The 23284-nt window shown below is 38.5% G+C and overlaps 1 protein-coding gene across 1 annotated transcript in view; it reads right to left on the reverse strand.

Moving 5' to 3' along the window:
• Nucleotides 1-23284, reverse strand: part of RhoGAPp190 (Rho GTPase-activating protein 190) — a 144701-nt gene that overhangs the window by 86743 nt on the left and 34674 nt on the right. The window contains 2 exon segments of the mRNA XM_067265321.1: nucleotides 12933-13113; nucleotides 13115-13614. Coding sequence (XP_067121422.1) covers nucleotides 12933-13113; nucleotides 13115-13342 — 409 coding nt within the window. The 5' untranslated portion in view covers nucleotides 13343-13614.

A 23284-nucleotide genomic window follows, 5' to 3' on the forward strand; every position in this document is an offset into this window, starting at 1 on the left:
TGCAATTGCTCGTCATTGTGAAACCCGAGTAATCTGCAGGAGCTGTAGAATTGCAGCTGCCTCAGAAATGAGGGAAAAGATATGCAGTAGCAAGTGTAGAAAGAATTTGCCTATTGGTTGGATGCGGGCCATGTGACATGAGGTGCATGCAACGAAAAAGTGTAATGGGCAAATGTAAATAAACTTGGATAATTTTCCAATGTTTTAATGTATGTTACAATGTTCTCTAATAATAATTAACATAATTTCAGTAAGCCTTTTTACAAGACCTTGTGTGTATATATATTTTGGAAGCTGTAGCAATTGGCTTAGAACACATTACAAATACAGATCAGCCACTAATTTTCTGGTGTACTTGAAAGTCTTATTGTATAAATCATTTTTCCAGACCAACTACATAATAAATCAACAGTACTTCTCAAACCACTAATCATATTCCTTTGTGTTTCTAAAGCACCACGGATCAGAATATTCTAATCTGCTAAACCTCCTCCTTTACATTTAATGATATCAAATATAAGGAAAACAGTGGGGTGCTTATACATAACCCAATCAAAACTAGTTGTACAAACACTAGAGAGTGATTCAACAGCCAAATAAGGTTATATAAAAGATACATTCTTATCATCATCATTCTATAGCACCAAAAACCAAGTATCTCTAACTTCCTGACAAAGATACATACAGACTCATCTAAAGCAGGAAAGTAGTCAGACGGTACCTTTCTTTAATGAAGTGGAACTGCTCACGTGATGTCCTCAGTCCCACCACTATTATTTCTTGAATATCAAAATCACAATTTCTGATAGCCAAATACACACAAGTATGTACAGAAATCCATGTTTGACATAGTTGGATATAAGACAGCCGCATTCAATGCTTTTATGAAAAGACCATATTTTCCATTGCATTAAGGACAAAATAAAAGAATTCCACTACAAACAGCTACCCAAGATCTATGTTTTATCCCAGAAAATACTGAATCAAATGATTAATAAGCATATGCCTCCACCAACAGACAAACCACCCAGAGATGAGCATGATTTATACTATAGGTTATGAGAAGCTTGATATAGACAAATTGCTAAGCAAAGGAGAATCAAAGTGGTGTACAAAAGAAACCAAATGTTATATGACTTGCTCAGAAATGATAAACAACAGTTTAAATTCGAAAAGGCCCAGAAATCAGGAGTATACGGCATACTAATTAAAGATCATGGATTCAACATCAGTACAGGATATGAGGGATTTGTATCTAGAATACTAGGAGCAACATTGCGAAGAAAGAGATTAACCACAGCATTATTAGCCTTTGCTATAGAGTACATTGTGATGGAGTTAAAGCCACCAGGCAGGTTCGTGACAAAAGGAAAGTGAAGTGTGCAACCATCTTTAAAATATACAAAGCCTGGAGAGGAATGAATCAATAGAAAAGTTGCCATCGACATCTCAAACAAGGGGACGTATCCAACCAAAGGAAGCCGCAACACAGGTGAAGTTTATAAGGTGACAAAGTAGCAGGCTAACAATGGAGCATACCTATATGCACATCATATATTTACTGGAAATATGTTTAACATCAGTTATAATCTAGTTCAATTTTGTTCCAAACACATCATCCACAAATGTATTTAAATAATTAAAGATAAGAGTGAATGAAGCTGTTATGTTACAAAATCAGTTTTGAGTGAGCTGATGTTCAAATTTTTGAAAATGTAATTATTTTAGTGTGAATATATCCACAAAGTGATATATAACAGAGAGTAAGTATTACAGAATCATTTAATTTCTGAAATCCTTGATGGAGGTAGGCAGTGCCGTAACTAGGCAGGTGAAACAGATGCACCCGCATAGGGTCCACTTTAAAGGGGGAGCCCAAAATGCATGTATTTGTTTTATATTTTCCCAATCTTAATTAATTAAGGGGCCTAAATGCAAATTCTTGACTAGACAATAACCAGTCATTAACCAGTCATTTACCAGTCATTTTTCTATTTTATTTCGTACAAAATTGTACATTTTCCCGGCTCCGCAACAAGCATTACCGGGAAAAGAATACATGAATAGTATATACGAACAATATACTATAAAAAAAAAAGAGTAAGTATATACAAGATTGGACTCCATGCAAACTTACATGGTAAGAAAGTTTCAACACGCGACAACTTTGCGCGTGAAGAGAAGAACAGGATGTCTACAAGCGTCCCAAAGCATAGGGGGGTCACTATGCAACATATTTTACGCGTGGAGGATTTTCAACAGTTGTTGAAATACACGGCTGGTTTGTCGTGTGTTGCAAAGTATGTCGATGGTTGTCCAAAAGCCAGTCCTCACAATAAGATTAGTGGTGAGGTGTAACCTGGAAGTATGCCTCTATAAATGACTCCCAAAACGTGGTTGTAGTAACAATACAACCCAATGCCAAGCAGAGTGGTGCTGATGTTAATTGAAGATATTGCTATGTGTGACATAATTTATTTGTCTTGCTAGGTTTTTGAAAGCCTGTTAGATTTCTTTAGTAAGCCAAATATCAGATGGGGCACATGGCCAAGCAATCCCCTGTTCCTCGAGCAGGAGTTGTAGTTGTAGTCTTTCACAATCGAGTATCATACAGTAGAAGAGGTAATGGGTGGAACCATCTTCCTTGAAGCAAGTTGCGCACATGTTGCAAGTCCTGCCAGTAAATCTCGCGAGGTAGCTCGCGAATTTGCCATGATTAGTCAAGATTTGTGTCATGCAGTAGTTAGGGGTGTACCACTTGTTACTGATAAAATTCTTCAGGTCTGGGATGAATTGGTATGTAAGATGGTGGTTTTGTTGATCCCAAGTATTTTGCCATAGTTGTAATGTATCCTCCCACAGCATCCTGTGAAGTGTGCACTGACTGATCTTACTATATGAGATAGGAAGTGATTCATTCATGGCAACCTCTTTCGCTAGGTGGTCTGCCCTCTCATTGCCCACCATCCCCTGGTGGGCTCTAACCCAAGAGATGCTGAATTTGTTTGTAGAATTTCGTATGGAATTATGAATAAAATTACACTTCACTCTGACACCGGGGATGAAATACTAAATACCGAACCTGTTACCGGTGTAATTTGCGTGAAAAAATCTTCTTTCCACAAACGTTTTCGAGCTTTCCAAACAGCTCTTCTTCAGGTAGAGAAAAAAGTTCCGACGAAACACTTCAAAAAAAGGAACGTAGACATTTAAATAAAAAACCGAATCTAAAAATAGAACGCAGATGTTTAAACAAAAAATATGGAACTTGCATATCAAACGAACATTAAGGTGGTCATGTGCATTCGTGCGCTGATGTTGCTATTTATAGATCGTTGTTTATGAGGGCCTGCCACGCTATAGAAAGATTAATCTCATCCTTCCGATTTATACATGTGGTCCGGTGGTTAGCCTTACAGATGGATATAGCTTCCCGCCATTTTAGTTGCTCCAGGTGGGGCGTAGTGTCGATGATGTCAGCTTTGTCGAACTCCGGTTCTATATCGGGATCAGATGCAAAGGTGGTTAGGGCTGTGGTGTACCGCCCGTGCCGAAGGTCCGCTTGATGTTCTTGCACTCTGGTATTTAAAGATCGCTTGGTTGAGCCGATATATACAAGGCTCTCGTTACATCTGTTATCTTTCAGTGGGATAGAGTACACTCCAGGAAGCCTGCCATGAACTGGATTGCCTTTTCCATTTCTGAGGATGTCGTAGATAGTCGGGCCTCTTCTATAGGCTATTTGTAATTGCTGTTTTCCAGCGATCTCAGCGTATATCGCTTTAACATATGGGTTAAAGGTGACTGGGAGGCGTGTACGTTCATCCTGGTCAGTGTTGGTCCTCGTACGCGTAGTGGGTGCGTATTGTGAGCGTTGAAGTCGCTCAATTAGACGGTGTGCCAGACCATGGTAACCGTGCTTGGCTGCTATCCTCTTGATATAATTCAATTCGGTGTTGAGGGCTTGCGTGGTGGACGAGTGGGAAAAGGCCCTTTTAATCAAAGTATTAACTGCTGCAGCCTTGTAGGTGAATGGGTCAGATGAACCTACCGGTATGTATATAGGGTCGGCATAAGGTTTACAGTATACCGACGTGACGATGGCGGATCCTTCTATTCTAATGTTTATATCCAAAAAATGGACCTCAGTATTGCTAGATTGTTCCATTTCCAGCATTAGGCTGTAGGAATTATCGTTAACGGTTTGTACGAAGTTTGAGATGTCAGGTATTGTCTTCCACATGATGAGGATGTCGTCCACATACCTCCTATAGAGTAAGATGTTCGGGAGGAACAGCGAAAGTATTTTTCGTTCCAGTTGTCTAACGACCATTTCGCATAGGTCCCCAGATACTGGGCTACCCATGGGGACTCCTCTTTGTTGTTTGTAGACTTCTCCGTCGAACGCAAAGATAGAATTATAACAAATCAGATGGGCTAAGTCAATGACTTGGTGGTGTAACGCTTGTCCACCACGCAAGCCCTCAACACCGAATTGAATTATATCAAGAGGATAGCAGCCAAGCACGGTTACCATGGTCTGGCACACCGTCTAATTGAGCGACTTCAATGCTCACAATATGCATCCACTACGCGTACGAGGACCAACACTGACCAGGATGAACGTACACGCCTCCCAGTCACCTTTAACCCATATGTTAAAGCGATATACGCTGAGATCGCTGGAAAACAGCAATTACAAATAGCCTATAGAAGAGGCCCGACTATCTACGACATCCTCAGAAATGGAAAAGGCAATCCAGTTCATGGCAGGCTTCCTGGAGTGTACTCTATCCCACTGAAAGATAACAGATGTAACGAGAGCCTTGTATATATCGGCTCAACCAAGCGATCTTTAAATACCAGAGTGCAAGAATATCAAGCGGACCTTCGGCACGGGCGGTACACCACAGCCCTAACCACCTTTGCATCTGATCCCGATATAGAACCGGAGTTCGACAAAGCTGACATCATCGACACTACGCCCCACCTGGAGCAACTAAAATGGCGGGAAGCTATATCCATCTGTAAGGCTAACCACCGGACCACATGTATAAATCGGAAGGATGAGATTAATCTTTCTATAGCGTGGCAGGCCCCAATAACAACGATCTATAAATAGCAACATCAGCGCACGAATGCACATGACCACCTTAATGTTCGTTTGATATGCAAGTTCCATATTTTTTGTTTAAACATCTGCGTTCTATTTTTAGATTCGGTTTTTTATTTAAATGTCTACGTTCCTTTTTTCGAAGTGTTTCGTCGGAACTTTTTTCTCTACCTGAAGAAGAGCTGTTTGGAAAGCTCGAAAACGTTTGTGGAAAGAAGATTTTTTCACGCAAATTACACCGGTAACAGGTTCGGTATTTAGAATTATGAATACGTTGAGCAAGAGAATGGAGTTTATTGTTCATAATTGTGTTGTAGGCTGAGAGGGAATCAGTATGAATAGAGATGAAAGAATTGTTGTAATTGCTGTTTATGTGATCAATAGCCATGTTTATTGCGAACAGTTCAGCTTGAAACACTGTGCAATGATTACTGAGTTTGTGGATTTGATGATAGATCTCGATGTTTTCAACGTAAATTACATAGCTGCACCCAGTTGAGTCATTAATTCGAGAACCATCAGTATAAACATTTATCTCAGTACTTAAAGTGTTGTTGATAATGCAGAAGTTAGTAGTTTCAGGTGACGGCAGATCCTTGTAGGGAAAGGGCCACTCTATATCATTGTGGTTAACTGTACGCACAGAGGTCTGTATAGTTCCACCCCATTTAAGGTGATAATAACGCTCTCGCTGTTTAATGACGAGGTCCACAGGTGGTTTTCTCGCCACCACCTGAAGGCAGTGGTTGCTAGTGGTGCGAAATGCTTTTGTTATTAGAATGAGAGCGCATCTTTGGGATGATACAAGCTTCCTGTTGATATGGACTTTGCGTGTGGCCCATCCCCAGGTACCACATCCATAGGTAATAACTGGTAGGTATAGCCCATCGTAGATTGCCGACATCGCACCTGCAGAGAGGCCCCAGTCTCTCTTGGACTAGACAATAACCAAATGTCGAAACTCTATCAGGCTAGTTTAAACTAATTACTAAATGAGTTACAAATCAATTTGGCTCTAGAGGTAAGCGTTAGGTGCCATCTCGTATTAACATTAATAATTATAATTTAATTAACTAATTTTTCTCCCAGCAGTTCTAAATTATTTTAATTAATTAATTAAATTATAATTATTAATGCTAATGCGAGATGGCGCCTAACGCTTACCTCTAGAGCCAAATTGGTACGTAATTCATTTAGTAATTAGCCTTAAACTAGCCTGATAAAGTTTAGGCATTTGGTTATTGTCTAGTCTTATAATATATCGGGTTTAGCAATGTTGTTTATGCAAATTCTTTCACAGAACACAGAAATGACTAGTTACTTGTACTGACAGCAGGCAAGAAATATATACAGGACAAAATAATAGGAACACCTATGAAAGAATGCAAAATATTTATTAGTAGGGAGTCGGGCCACCATTAGCCTGAATTACAGCTTGTATCCGATGTGGGATTGAGAAATAAAGGTTGTGCAGAAAGTTTAAGGAAATTCGCTGCCATTCTTCCTGCAGAGCAGTCTCGAGTTCAGGTACTGTGCATGGAGGAGGAAACAGAGCACACTTTGTTCTCTAAAAAACCCCACACAGGTTCAATGATGTTGAGATCAGGGGACTGAGGATACCACATGAGTTGTTCCACTTCATTATGCTCATCCAACCATGTTTGAACACAGTGAGCCATGTGTTCAGGGGCATTGTCATCTTGGAATAGAGGATGTTCTCCAGGAAACAGAGTATGAAGCATAGGGTGTAAATGATCTGCGAGAATACTGTGATAATGTTTGCCTCTGACCTTCTCCTCCTTAAACTGCATTCGTTCAGGAGTTTTTAGTTACCTGAAGAAGAACCTGAGAGTTCAAAAATGTTCATAACGGTCTGTTTATTAGAAGACGCACACTGGTACCAGACTCAGTGGTATGTTTGTGTACTTTACTCTGGTGTAGTATCACTGTTGTTTGATTAATTAGCGATGCTGGCTAATAGATACAATAGAACGCTCGTAAGCCTAACTAAGGCAAGAGCCAGATATGACTTTCTGATGGAATGCAAAAAAGAAGAAGTGCTACCTATGTCATTCTTCCAAATTTGACTCCCACTGGTTAATGAACCATTGCTTGCTAAAGTGCAGAGTATGTGCTTGAATAGGGTCATCCACACGAGGAAGCACATATATACCAATATCGCTGAACTAATCAGGATCGAGAACACACTTTTTGATAAGAGCCTCTACACCTTAGCCAAAGAGAACACTTGGCTTGTAGCCCTTACAGGAAAGACTAACGAACACCTTAAAGAAGTGCTGCCAACAGAAACTCTGATGGATTGTAAGGATGCAGACACCCCAGAAGCTGCAACAACCCTCATTCCCATACCTAGTTTGGGATGACTTAAAGTTACTGACTTATGCAGTCAAAGTCTTGAGTTTAGGACCTAAGTTTGCATCCCGTCTGTCCACAGAAGACTTAAACCCTATCCCTGACTTTGAATCTCTACTGGTGGGATTACCTGATATTGATAAAGAATGCTACAGGTAAAAGGCCACTCACACGCTAAAAAAATCCACCCAGCCGCATGATATGAAACACTTGAGATCTAATTTGGAGCACACAAAAAGATGGATGTATCACAACAAAGTCATGTTGGTCAGAGCTGACAAGACCAAGTCTATCGTTCTCATGAGATGTAATAGGTACAATCGACTATTAGAGAAGCATATAAACCGCACCCAATGTACCATCGCAAGCAACAATACTATAGACAGATTACAGGCGAGAGTTAAACACTTTGCCAGTACTATGCTCGCCAAACGCCTTGAGTTAAAGAATATCATGATCAAATCACCAGATACTTCTAGGATGTTCACCTTTGCAAAAATCTATAAACCTGGACAACAGCTATGACCAGTTATAGATAAAGCCAGGGCACCAACCATTAAACTGGAGAAGCTCGCACACAGGCTACTTTTGCCTCACTTGGAAGGATACTCATATGCTCTGACTAACCCAGTAGACCTTGTATCCCTCTTCAAGGAAATATCAGCACCTCGTGCCTTCATAACAGTTTTTTGACTTTAAGTCACTGTACCTGTCTATTAGCATTTTGCACCATCAGAGATGTACTTTTTAACATCATTAACGATAGCACTATGTACCAACAGATACTAGAATTGGCACATCGACTATGTTATAACTCCTTGTTCCAATTCAACAGCGCTACATATGCCCAAGAGAGAAGTGTCCCGATGGGAGGCCCCATCGCAGGAGACCTGTGTGAGATCGTAGTCAGGTAGTTAGAATCTAGGATCATCCTGCAGCATTTACCCAACATCGTACTATATAAAAGCTACATCAATGATATTCTCATCCTATGGAGGGTAAAGCCAAACATATCAATGTTTGTCGATTCATTCAATGATAACTCATACGGCTTGACCCTAGAGATAGACCAGGGTCATTTCCTCGACATTAACATCAAGTTCAAACAAACAGCAATCCACACGGAAGTATATCATAAACCGATCGGAACATCTATATATACTGGCAGGGTTGTGTGACCCTCCCCATTATCTATGGCAGCCTTTAACACATTAATTAAGAAGACCTACACACACTCATCTTCTCAGATAGTTCTCCAAGCCAAGCTGAAAGGTATTGAACATGTAGCCAAAAAACATGCTTATCCTGCCATCACATATAAATTGATCTGCAGATGACACTGTTTCTAAGAACTAGACCCAACCCAGGCATCCAACAAAGTTCCATCCAGTATCATCCCGGTTACTTACAATCTGTACCTTAAAATGCTATACTCTGTGATAGCTAAGAAAAAGAATATTCGCATCGCTTATAGAAGATGTGCTACAATATTTGACATTTTACGGAATGGAAAAGACACTTCCAACAAAGAACAACTCCCGGGTGTGTACACCATCCCACTCATGGACCATAGATGGGACAGAAACCTGGTCTGCGTAGGATCCACCAAGCACTCCCTAGAAGTGAGAATGAAAGAGCATACAGTGGATATTCTACACGCAAGGACCACCTCTGCTCTAGCCATCTACACCTCAGACACGGGCGTAGAACCAATGTTCAATCAAGCGAAGGTGATCCACACTATGCAACACATACACCATCTTAGATGGCTAGAGGCTACTTACATCTGCATGGCTACACTCAAAGATGGTAATTGCATTAACCATAAAAATGAAATCACCCTGTCAACAACCTGGCAGGCACTCGTAGACAAGAACGTACGATAATCTACAGCTCTTAAAGGGGCGCATGCCCAAATGACGTTATTGATATCCATGCGATAGAATTCTGACTGGTGTTCCAATTAAATTTAATTTGAATTGCATTTGTTCAGGAGTTATTAGTTACCTGAAGAAGAACCTGAGAGTTCAAAAACATTTGTAACAGTCTGTTTATTAGAAGACACACACCGGTAACAGGCTCAGTGGTATGTTTGTTTTCCCTCAGGTCTACAAGTGACCCCAAGCCACACCACAATATCACTCCCTACAGCATCACAGAGCCCCTCCATGCTTTAAGGTAGGAACTATACAGTGAACATGAAATGCCTCTGCCAGTGTTCACCAGATGAACACACGTCCAGTGGTCTGAAATAATGTAAATGATGATTCGTCAGACCAAATGACCTGTTCCCATTGCTGTTGTGTCCAGTTTCGATGGTCTCGGCACTACTGTTGTCGCTTCATAGCATTCTGCAACAACACTAACAGCTTTGAGATAGCTATTTGGCCATGAATGCTCACAGCATGCAGCTCCTGTTGAATAGTTTTGGTGGATATGGGGTTCTGGAGATGTGTGTTCATCTTGGAGGTTATCTGCGACAGTGTAGTCTTACATTTTCAGGTGACTATCCTCTTCAACGCTCGTCTATCCTGGTCGGTCAACTTCAACTTTCGCCCACTGTTCTGCTTCGCAGAGGACACCTTTCTCAGTTTTGTGTAGGCTGTCATAACTCTTGACACAGTGGAATTTGAAACACCCATAAGGTTGGCTGTTCTAGATACGAACGTTCCAGCGAGGCGAGCTCCAATAATAATGCTTCTTTGCGCATCGGACAGGTCGGACATAATGACGCTTTGCTGGGAACAGAATTTTCTCATGCAACTGTCACACTGCCAAATGCTCAACTGATGCCTTCCCCTTCACCACCACTGGATGGCAGACTGCTGTGACAAGTGGCAGGCTGTATTGGACGGTCGAAGTACAACACATTTCAAAAGGGGTGTTCCTATTATTTTATCCTATACCTGTATATTACACCTTCATCCACACAGGACGATTGAGTTTTGATGATGATGATCATAACATAACACCTTCATCAAGCGATGTCCTCAATTAGAAAACAAGCATCCACTTTTGTTTGTTTTGGAAAGTCCAAAGATTTGTTATAAACGAACCCAAAAACATTCAGCAAAAGGAAAGGATTTGGTGCTGGAGTGAACGAGAAGTACTTTTACAGATATATCAGTATTTATTCTATTTGCATGCTCAAGAAACGTTTCATTAAATGGTCATTAACATAAAACATTCAATAAAAATTATGATATTTTTCAACGATGCAAACACAGTTGTATGGTATTACGCAATAAAACAATCACAGCAAACATTTTTGATTTGTTTTAATGATTTCCTTTAGATATAAATGTGAAATGAATATCATTTGTCTTATAAATAAAGTTACGTCACATTATGAATTTGCCAGTTTCAAAGTCTTGCTATTCTTCTTTAGTTTTTCTATCTCAAGGCTTTCTTAAACATTTTTCATTCGCAATCATTTTACGCAATCTCTGTTATACAGGTATATAAAATAGGCATATAAATAAAGTCATTTACTGATGATAAATCATAAAACAATTTATTCCAACACACTTCTTTGATTATTTTACTATTTATTAAAGACAAAAGTAAATATGCATACTAATGAAAAGGATGCACTTGTTTATTTTTACATAAAGAATTAAATCTAGACTGAATGTTTCCTACCGAAAAACAAGAGGCATCTTCGATGTTTTTTCAGACACCAAAAATGCCACTTTGCATGTTAAAATGTAAAGATTTCTGAAGAGTTATTAAAATAACTATAATTACAATAACTACATAAAAATTATTATAAACTAGAAATTAACGACTAACAAATATAAAGTTTCCATACCAGACATGACCATTGAATAATTTCGACTTTGGCATCTGTTTTTCTTGTCACTCGACCCATACACTAGTTTTTGTGTATGAAGTATAATAGTACTTACTTCCAACATTGTACACTTTTAATTCTAAGACAATTTCAAATGCAATTTTTGTATAATTTTATTCAAAACAATCTAATTAAAAGATTTCCTAACCATAATCTACAATATTTTTTTAAGTTAACTTTATCATTAACAAAATATGCAGGGAGTTCTCCTCAAACATTCCTACATTTAAACTGTTTTGTAAAATCCATTTGTTTAGATATGCAAATAAAATGCATCAGAGAATTTTGGTCAATACTAAAAGTTTTACACCCATTTCTCAGTCCACCCAATTGCCAAACATCATCTGTTTGAACTTTACTCTCTGCAGGCACTCTGAAGATCCAATCTATGCTACAAAAATTCTGGACGAAAGCCCAACATACGAAAATTGTGGATGCAATTAATGGCACAACTGCTAACGTGCAGGCTTGGATGTAGGCCAAATATCAGTACACATCAGATATCATATGTGCCATGTCAGAAGCTTATGTGGGAATGTATTGATTTAAACCCAAATTATTGCCAGAGTATATCAGGCTATATTCATGCTTCTATTAATAATTGTTAAGTAACTTGGTGTAGAAGTAGGCATTAGATTCTATATCTTGAAAAATTTAATAATTAAAATTAGATTAACATTTTTTAATAATTTATTTAGAATATTCTGGAAGTAAAACATTGGTCTGAAGCTGGACTCAAACCCACAGTTCCACTTATCTTGTAACCGAGTTGCCAATTACGCTACCCAGACCTCCGGCCTATCTTCACTTCCAGAACTATTAATTTAGTTCCAGCAATACTTTGACTTTAATCTAAAAACAGGGTTTATATATGTTTATATTTATATAAACTTAATGAAGTAACTGACTTTTTCTGTTACTATTATCTACAATACTCTATCATATTTCTTTCTCCAAAATTAATCTGCAAAACTAGGGGCATTCAAGGAGAATACAGTGTATAGTGTTGCAAGCATCAACAATATGTCTATTTTCAAAGTAAAGTTGTTTCTTTTATGTATATAACAATGTAACGAAAAACATGCTCCAATTTACATTTGATATTGTAATGAAAATAAGATAAACAAACTTAAATTTTAGCATAGTTTATGATAATTATTCACTGTTATTTTTTTTATCTATAATTACAGTAGTTATTTATTGACGTTAGAATACGCTAATTTGTTTACATTATATTTTTTGTTTCGTAAATTAGATTTTATTTAAATATTTTAACAACTAATTGTGTTTTATGTAACTTTAAATATTGACAAATCCTTTAAAATTATAAAAATCATCAAAAATTAAAGATTGCTTTTAATTTCAAATAGCTAACTTGGTATATAAAGCATTATTTAATTATGTAAAGTAACTGTACTTGCATGTTTAAATAAATTGGTTAAAATTTAAATGAATTAAAATGTAAAAAGTTAAGCGTGCTATAAACAGGAAAATAAACTTTATGTTCTGTAATAAAGTATCTACTGTCGTGTTTCTCATTAATTCGATATTTTTAAGTGGAAAAAACATTAATCCTTAAAAACATAAACTCACCCAACTGATTCTTGCAGATATACATCAGCTTCTCTGCGGAAGTGAGCTTGGTAATACTGCATCTTTTATAGTACGGATCCGTTTTACCACTCTTGAAGGGTTGAAACGAGGAGTCGTCAATGAATTCCGTCTGTTCCACTACATGGAAGTTAAAATCCGTTCCTTCCTCGCTAGTCTTGGTGCACCTCTCCCCAATATAGAAAATGATCATTATTCACTACTCTGCCACTGAAATCCGTCTGACTAAGAACAGAGATGTGATCCGTGTAATAGTCGTCGGCGAGAGGCCGAATGAATCTGTTACAGAGGCAAGACTTTCCAACGCCCGTGCTCCCTTTCTCCTTCTCCGTTCCAGACAGTCCCACGACCGCAACATTAAAAGTACGCGTAACATCTGATTTTTTAGCCATGGCTTTCTGCCGAGCACTCCTCGCTCACTTTCAGGCAGTCTGCCCTCCGTTCCAGGCAAAATAAGTAAAATATGTTATAACAATTATCATAGATGACAAAGGAATAGGTGTTCATGTAGCGAACACCTTTCTTCCTTCCATTCAGCAATAAACATTTCTCAGCATTTCCAAAATTCATGTGGTTTCCATTACTGAAGACAACCGATGAGAGAAGATTCTTCGAGTGCGACAATTGTCCATTATATTTCTCCACCGACTTGAGGCTGGCAATCCTAAAAATATAATAGAAAAATTATTAGAGAGAAATTTGTTATTGTCATAATCTATTTTAATTAAACAATACACAAAATTGGCTATTCTTTCTATTCCTTGTAAACTTACTAATAAACAAGTCTGCTAATTTACAACCAGATAAACATTTTTGATACTATATTTGCATAAAAAGCAAAAACATAGTCTTAAAATTCATTATCAAAGTATAAAATAAAGCAGATTTTAATTACCAATTAATGTGATTAATTTACATTTTCTTACATTAAAAACACAAACATTACTATAAACATAAATCTTTTGTAGGAAAGCTGAAGAGAACAACCCTATTAGTTGTTGTGGCAATTCAAAATGCATGTATTGGTAACTCTTTTATAAAATATTAAATCTAAGTTACAAAAGAAAAGCATTATTTAGCAGCCAAAGAACAAATACTTTCAAAAATCTAGCCGCATAAATTAATATTTTTGGCCGTCTTCACCAACCACCATCGAGAATTGAATTTTAAAAACATAACAAGTTACCTGCTCAATGTTTTTATTCAAACTACAAATGATCCACTAACAAAATGAAAGTGTAAATAAACACTATAAAAGATATAAATAACACCCTTTTAACAAACCAGCAAATGTTTAATTCATTAAAAAACATTTTTGACCAACTTCAGCAGTCTTCGTTGGTTATTCTATGAAGACCTGATAGAATAACCGATAAAGGCTGCTGAAATCGGTCGAAAAATGTTTTTTAACGAATTAAACATTTGCTGAATTGTTAAAAAGGTGTTATTTATATCTTTTATAGTTTATTTAGATACAGTAGGCATATATTATTTATTTATTATTTATGTAAATAAACACAACTGCAATATCTGGTAATACTGAATTGCTCTCTAAAGTCACACACCGAAATAATATACACAGTGCGGCAATTAAATTCCGGGACTGAAGCTATATCTCAGCAACCTGTAGCGACATCTGTTTAAATTTTATGTCACATGAAGTTTGGACATATATGAACATAACCTAAAACTTTTATTTAAATCGGTTGACATTTATCATTGTTTTTGATATTTTGTTTATCAGTTTATTTTGTTACATGTCGGAAAACAATAATGGAACAACGTGCTGTTATTAAATTTCACGCTAAACTTGGCACAAGTGCCACAGAAACGTTCAAAATGATGCAAAAAGTGTATGGAAGTGAGTGTTTATCACAGTCAAAGACTTTTGAGTGGCACAAGCAATTTTTGGAAGGCAGACAATCACTGGAGGACGACAAACGTGTGGGAAGGCCAATAACAATTCGAACAGCAGATTCGATTCAAAAAGTGCAAGAATTTGTATCCAACGATCGCAATGCGACACTGAGAATGATGGAACAGGCATTAAACATTAACAAACAGACAATACGACAAATTCTTAAAGAAGATTTGGGCAAAACAAAAGTCTGTGCTAAATTTGTTCCGCACACACTAACCAAGAGCAAAAATTGATGAGACTAGAACATTCCAGTAAGATTGTACAAACAGCAAATAACAGCTCAACCTTCCTCAAATCAATTGTTACTGGTGACAAGACCTGGTGTTTTCAATATGACCCACAAACAAAACGTCAAAGTGCCGAATGGAAGTCAAAATCATCACCTCAAGCCAAGAAAACACGAAAAGTTCCATTAAAAATCAAGACGATGTTCATTGTTTTCTTCGATAGCAAAGGCATCATCCACCGTGAGTTCGTCCCACAGGGTCAAACAGTTACTGTTGCTTTCTACTTGGGAGTTTTACAACGATTAATGAGAAGAATTCGTCCAGAATATCGCAATTCTGATGACTGGTGTTTGTTACACGATAGTGCACCGAGTCACACATCATTGATTGTTCGTCAATTTTTGGCACGAAATCAAGTCTGTGTGTTGAATCATAAGCCGTATTCCCCCGATTTAGCACCATGTGACTTCTCTTTATTTCCAAAAATGAAAATGAAGTTGAAAGGACGCATTTTTAATGATATTGAAACCATCCAAAGAGAGTCTATGCGCATATTAGAGGCAATACCGAAAATTGAGCTTGAGCAGGCATTTGAATCACTATTGAATCGCTGTAAAAAGTGTATTGAAGCAGGAGGAGAGTATTTTGAATAATTTAATAAAAGGATTTGAATAAAATTGTTTTGTTTCATTTTTATAGATCCAGTCCTGAAATATAATTGCCGCACTGTGTATAACCGTCATTTACACGAAAAACTTATCCATTTAAAGTATTATTCAATAAAACCGTATGTGGCAACCATTGTACATTTGGAATGCAACAGTCGACGACACACACAAGGTGGTCAGAAAGTCAAGTTAACCAGCGTAAGGGTCATATTAAAATCTTATTATTATTTACAACTTTACAGAAAGCATTCTAAACAAGACCCTTCTTGCTCCTTGTGCCTTTTGACGAGCTATCGTGAATTTCTCTCTGTCCGAGCAGAACGCAGTTAACTGACTTTTAGGCAAGCCCACAAGCTCTTGCACTCCAAAAAATGCAAGCAGTCGTTTATTTTATATTTGTCCCTATGACCACTAATTCAGAGCATCTAAATTTGTTGAAAATTGAGTAAAAAAGAAAAAACTTTCCATCTGCATTACATCAGGGAAAAAACACAAACAATAATTCTCTGTCTCTGACGTATAATGTGTTATTTAATTACTCTTCTTGTTTACAGAGCCAAGTGGGGAAAAAACGGGTTAATCACGTGACGACAAAATCCCGTTTTCGCTCTCTTCCGTCCCCCCCTCCCGAACACAAGAATTAACGGCAACTACTACATACAAAGCTACAAGTATTTTATCCTTATCTGATCGATATAAACACACTTTCGATTCATAACACTTTAAAGGTCGACACCGAAAGCCGAGAGCAACAGTAAACACATTCATACGTAACCATAGATGAAAGAAGTGACGTCATCGCTGCCATACGTCAGAGCAACTGCCGGTACGAGGGGAAGGAGTAGGGTGCTCGGACGTGCAAGCAAAACTAATTTCGAGGCCTCCGCACCGGCGTGACGCTTGCGACGCTCACCGAAGCAACGCGAGCGCCTTCCGCCGCATACAGTATTACGGAAACGGCGGCGACGCGAATCGCGGATCGAGCGCCACCGGAGCGAAAGGTCGATGGAGAAAAGAGCGTAGGCCACGGGGGGGTCGTTAGCCATTTACACGCTCCGCTTCGATTTTCTGCCAGTTCGTTCGCGTAACGCGGCACCGCGGGATATAAATAGACGAATAATTCCAGTTTATCGCCGGCGATAGAAACGATATTGCGTCACTCATGGCCACTCTCTCTCCGCCCGCTTCCCCCGCCAACGGAATTAAACTCTAGATTCATCCAAACGAAGAGAAGGGGAAGGGAGAGAAAAACGGAAATCGCCGGTGCGCCGCGTTCTCGCTCGTAAAGCTTACAGAGGCGACGCGACAAGTCGATAACTTGTTAGGAAACAACAGAGACGGATGATTATTTCCTAAATGAATGTCGCTCCTCTCTCTCGCTCCCCCCTCTCATCCGATCGACTTCTAATCTTACACGAACGTGCGCCCCGCCGGCGCGATTCGGGAAGCGTCACGTTTCCCGGAAGCGAAAACGCTTCGCCTGGTTCTATTAATAGAGGCGTAACGTTCTCTTTTCTTAATTCCCGAACGAAAATTTAGTGTTCAACCGGAAGAAGGCGAGAGAGCGGCGTCGGTCTCCTCGCTCTATTTCCGGAACCGATTAACGTTCGGTGCTTAATCGACTAAGGCGCCGGGAGGTCGCACTGCGCGTCGCTCCGTCGACGCAGTCGGAAACAGAAAACTTCCCCGTGGAAAAAAACAAAAACATAATATACTAAAGCGTAACTCTCGACGGGACGAGCGCCGGTCCGTCCGAGCGTGAAGCGTAAAATCTGTCGTAGCGCGGGGCGTCGACCCGTTCCCGCTTCGCGCACCGAAACGGAAATGGAAAGCCGGCGCGGCGTTTCCCGATCGATGCGGCGCGCCGACGCGACGCGGTCAGAATGGTATTAATTTACGCGAGTTTCGCTAAGTCGCGGTGGTTCCGACAGTCAAATAACACACTGTTTCTTACACGTGCGAATTTTTAACACGGCTTTCTCCTCTTCTAAAGTCCAGTTCAATTAAACGTGACGAAGAGGCGTTACGCGTTTCGCCTCGCACCCTTCCGATGACAGCGCACGCCACCACTCCTGCAGGTAGCGAAGGAGTACAGCACGGAAACGATACAAAATCGACCGATTTTTCCCACAATTTTCGCCAGCGTGGGACGGGACCATCGGCGCGATCTGGGACGTCGCGGCGAAGCGCCACCCCTCTTCCATCGATTTCCTATCGCCAGCGCGCTCCACCCCATCGTCTCTTCGCCCTCCGCTTGGGTTATCATCCGTTAAATGGCGCGTAGGATCGGCGCGAGACCCGAATCAATCGGAAGCGAACGAGGGATCCCATTCCGATCGAGTTTCCAGAACCGGAAACACGTCAGATCAGCCTCCCCTCTCCCGTCCGGATACTTAACGCGCGAAGACGAGTGATAAGACACCCCCTCCAGATGCTACGATCTCGAAATACCCATCCGCACGAGCGGCGGGGTGTCACATCTCCGAGTCACCTGTTCCGACCCGATCGATTGCGTTGGAGGAATGGCGAATTAAACGGGGAGTAAACGTCACGCGGGGCGTGTCGGGCAGAACGGGTGAACGAAGCAGGCATTCCCTCCTTCCCCCCACACTACAAAAAAGGGCCGTTTCTGGAGGGCAGATACGGGAGTGCGGTGGCGGAGTCACGTGTTTCTGGAGGCGGCGCGTGTGACTCACCGCCGTTACGGGAAGGAAACGGTGGTAAGAGGCAATTATTAAACGTCGCGACGAGTCACCTCGTGGTATGCGCTCCTCCTCCTTCGTCCCCCCCCCCGCCCTGCCGTGTTTTGTATCGAAAAATTGCGGAGCCGGCATCTCTCGGGAACTGGAGAATGCTTAAGAGATTTTGTTTATCCAGTGACAGGAGCATTTCGGTTAGGTCACCGGCTTACACTCCCCGAAAACTTGACGAAAACGCTAAGAAATTCCGAAATGTAAACGATTTCGAGCACGTTATTTTAATATTTGGCAATCGTTTAGGGCTTCGGGCATCGAAATTTATCGCCAAAATTTGTTACGCTTTCAAAAAGTGCCAAAAATGAATTACAATACAATTCCCTTTCGAATTAATGCGAAATGGTGGCATGCAAATTGCAAATTTCTGACTGAATTTAATCAGAAATCATCATTCTGATCTTAATTATGCACGGACAAACGGTGGCCACACAAACTAATTTGTCCATTACATTCATCAATAACAAGTTAATATCGAGAATAACAATTTCTACGTTACTGTCTATATTAGCTTGTTATTGATGTAGCCATTTATTCTAGTATCCATTAACAGGGGACCTTTGTTTACTAGCACCAAAGCATCTTAATACCCTGCAACTGACATTTAAATACAGATTATTAATTTTTATGTAGTCGTCTTATTTGTCATGCATCAAACACTTGACTGTATGTTAACAATGCTTCACAATACATATTTATGATTTATAAAAGATTAAATTATTGTATTACGTGCTAGTGAAGTTATCTGACTTATAGTCTATGAACTACTTAAATCCAGTCACTCTCGGCCAGCCACTTGTGCCTGTCAACTTCTTATCCCTGCAAGAATCACCTTAGGTGTGACCCAAAAAATTCAGTCATGTAAGAACAGAATTTCAGGTTGGTATGCGGAACACTCGGGTGTGTAATTTTACTTTAAGAACCGCTAAGCTGGCTAGATAAGTGGAGCCAAATGCCAAGAGAAACAGATGAAGACTAAACAAACAGAAGGGCTTTGATTTCATTAATCAGTATAGTCCGAAAGTTGGTTAACCGTTGCTACTGTCTTACTCAATTACTTTATTATTTACAAATTTTACTCCATATTTTGGAACTCTAGACAAAAAATTCTACTCAAATCCCAGTACTTTTGGACATTCTGACTGGTCGTCGGGAAGTATCAACCCCATTTGACAACATCGATACCTTCAATTTTCTCCAAGAGGAAGAACTATATAAATTTGATATTTTACAAAAGTTGTTTGGTGCACAATTAACAATGCTTTAACAAATTCAGTTTAGAAGTCTTATTCACAAATATCCTAGGAACGCATCTTGTTAACTAAGTTTTGGACCGTCCCTTGTACTCGACACAATAAAATTATAATACAAAAGGGGCTTCAAAACTGTGAATCCCATATCTTCCAATAACAACACTTTAAGAATTTATTAAAACTTCACAATGCAAGTGATAAGACTACATCATCCAAGTCACCTCCAGTACTGAATACACAATGGTGACTTATCGGCAAGGGAAAAGTACAACTTTCAGATTCTAGATATCAAATGTTTCCAGATTTGGAACTGCTGATTCTTCTATCTTCATTTCTTTATAATTACAATAATTTTTTTTATCAAAAAGAAATGTCACAAGATAATTGATGTCCCCCAAAATAACACCAGTAACAAAAGATTAAAATGAAAACAACAAAGAATAAAAATTAATTATTAAATATAATTACATTTTTCATTCTTCCCCAGCCATATAAGAATTTTACTTAATTCCTCCTGCAATTTCTTCCATATTCCATATCAAAAACTAAACCTTTGATGGATTTAAATCAAAGTTTTTATTATTTTTCATTACTTATTGGTGAAATACTTAGTTCTATGTTAAAATGAATAAATACCTTCAATTTAACAATGCTAATTTACTAAACTGCATCGACAGTATAAATGTAGTTTAAACTTCTAGTCAGTATAGGCCATCTGATGTACTGTACACTTCTCGGGGGCAATTAAAAATTACTGTGGTGGATGACCCAGAAAAACTGTCAGCTGGAATTCTTGCAGTAGTGGATGTGACCTGGGAAACACCTAAGATATTTGACTGAGTGAGCAGGAGAGTTTCCTTCAAAGGGAACTCTGGCATATCCCATCAATTGTCCCCCACACTCGACACATGCAGTGCCTACATTGAGTGTGGAGGTTACCAATTCCGAAAACTTTCATAACAGCATCATTTCATATGTATTAAATCTACATTTATGTATTCTTTGTTTTGTCATTAAACATTTGTTCATTAGTATGCTATCAACGGTACAGTTCCTTACTGACTTGGGACTATGTCAACAAACACTGGTTCCTATTTGAAAAACTTAGTCTATTTCAACCCCTCTATATACTCCTGAAGTTTGAGACCAACGTTTCTTGAATTACTCTATATTTGTGCATGTGCACATGCACACACGCAATATTATACATGTAATATTTTCAATAGTTTTTCTATTACAGTCTTGCTAGCCTGCAGAGAAAAAAAACTTCCGTCACCACCACTTTGAAGACATAAAACAAAAAAAACCATAGTACATAAATTATCATCATTAACACTGGACTTTCTTATTCATTTTATGAGAAAAAAGTCAAAAATATTTCATTTTTATTTATTTATTTTGAACATAAATAACTTAGTGCTGAAATGAGAGTTTAAAAAGTAGACAGAATAAGTCTAATGCATTTGTAGAGATATTTATCTTAACAGTAAATCATAGCCTGGTAGATAGAAAGATGTAGCCTAAAGACATTTAACTTCTTGAGTAACAATATTTTTGTCAGATTGAAATACAATTCTACAAATAGAAGCCAAGGGCATGCTGCAGTTTCACAATAATAATCAGCAAGAGCACTAAGAATCCCTTCCTCAGTCTTTCTGTAATCGTCATTTGACTGCATAAAATTTCTAGCTGTTTCCCAAATTTAAAAAGTCCACGCTTCCCATCTGATGAATAAATCAGTCAAACAATGGCTGTCTTTGAGATGCATCTTTCTGCCACAAAGACTTCAGTTCTTTGGCATACTTTTACATTACTACATTGACAGCCAAGACAATAATGCCAAAAAATAGATTAGATGCACTCATAAGTCCCATTCCTATAACCTAATTTCTTTACATTCAAAACAGGAAAAAAAAAAGTTTAAATTGTTATTCACTTTATTGTAGTTTGATTAAATCTTTCAATCATAAATGCCAAACACAGAGCCAGATTCTTTAAGGGCCTTATGGATTAATAATTAATAAGCAACTTGGAAGGAGGAAGGTTGCCCGGCTGTCATCTCTTATAAAATATAACAACAATAAATTAATTTATTAATTTAATTTTAGAATATTCTGCAAACAAGATTGTCCCAGAGTGCAAACTGAACCCACAAATCCTATTTAATGTGCATACACATTACTAGTTGCACTACCCAGACCTCTGCCCAATCTTTGATTCCAGACTAATTTAAATATAACTGTATTGGTCCACTTGCAGTGCCGGTTGGGATGACTTACACCCAAAGACCTCCATGGCTCTCAGTCAGCCTATACTATAACTGCACAAGTGCGAAGAAGGGGCGAGACCTTAGACGTCATCACATTTGCTAGTGTTTTGCTCTCACAAAGCAGTAGTTTGCAGCAGCTCTTACAATGACAAAATATCAAGATTTTACATTGCAAATCCCTCTCCGTAATTCAAGAAATGGATAAAAATCTTAGAATGAAGTAATGACAAATAGATTTTAGTCAAGCAACCCAGGGGCCGCCCGCTGAAAGATGGATAGATGGTGTGTATGATGCTTTGATTGCAAAGAACATTGCGAATATGTGTGGTTGAAGTCAGCGTAAATGTGTACAAAAGCACCTGGAAGAGGCGAGAGAGGTATGTTTGGATCAAGCAGTGTGGAAGCGGCTCATTCACTGTCAACCTGAAAGGGAAAAGGCATGAAAATATGTATGTATGTACTATATAGACATAATGAAGTACATTCAAGACTTGAGTTCAATTTCATTTTCTTAAATGGGAACCCCTATTTCTTTTATTGCATATTTTGATTCTACAACAAAAAACAAATTTTCAGCTAATTTTTTCAAAAGATGAATTTAACAGAAGTTACCAACATTTATGTGACCGCTGCATCGTGCAGGCATGAATCTTCCTTCGGATTGTGTAAGGTTCGTAAAAGGAAGGATGGAAAATGTTTTAAAAAATCATTAGGAAAATATTATCATCTGATAAAATCAAGATCAACATGGCTCACGGTGTTGTAAAGTCAGACTTGTAGCATTATCAAACTTCTTGCACCACTTCTCACAAGTTCTACTTTCATGTGATCACCCAGTAACAAAATTATTTCACTGTTAGTTGAAGAGGAGCCATTACGACACTATAAAATAAACTAATCTGTATTTTCTACTGGAAGGAAAAAAAAAAAAAACATTAAGGTTCTGCTGTTCATTATTTATATTTGCATTATCTACTTCTAGTATATAGATGGATTCTCCAAGTTACAAATATGTATTAAATAAGAAAGCATCTGCATCTGGCTATAAGAAAATTGGTCATAATTTTAGACAAACCATTTTCAAGTGAAATTATTGTATTTATGGTAATGTTCTTCTTCTTCTTCTTTCTTCTATTAAAATGTAATAAACACGTGAAGATAAAATACAAAAGTATCTTCTTTTCCAAAGTCTTCGTGCGCAAGCCAACAGAACCAATTACAAACATCTGCTGCACACTTCAAG

This window comes from Centruroides vittatus, unplaced genomic scaffold (genome assembly GCF_030686945.1).
Source record: "Centruroides vittatus isolate TY-2023 unplaced genomic scaffold, ASM3068694v2 contig_221, whole genome shotgun sequence".
Classification (NCBI taxonomy): Eukaryota; Metazoa; Arthropoda; class Arachnida; order Scorpiones; family Buthidae; genus Centruroides; species Centruroides vittatus.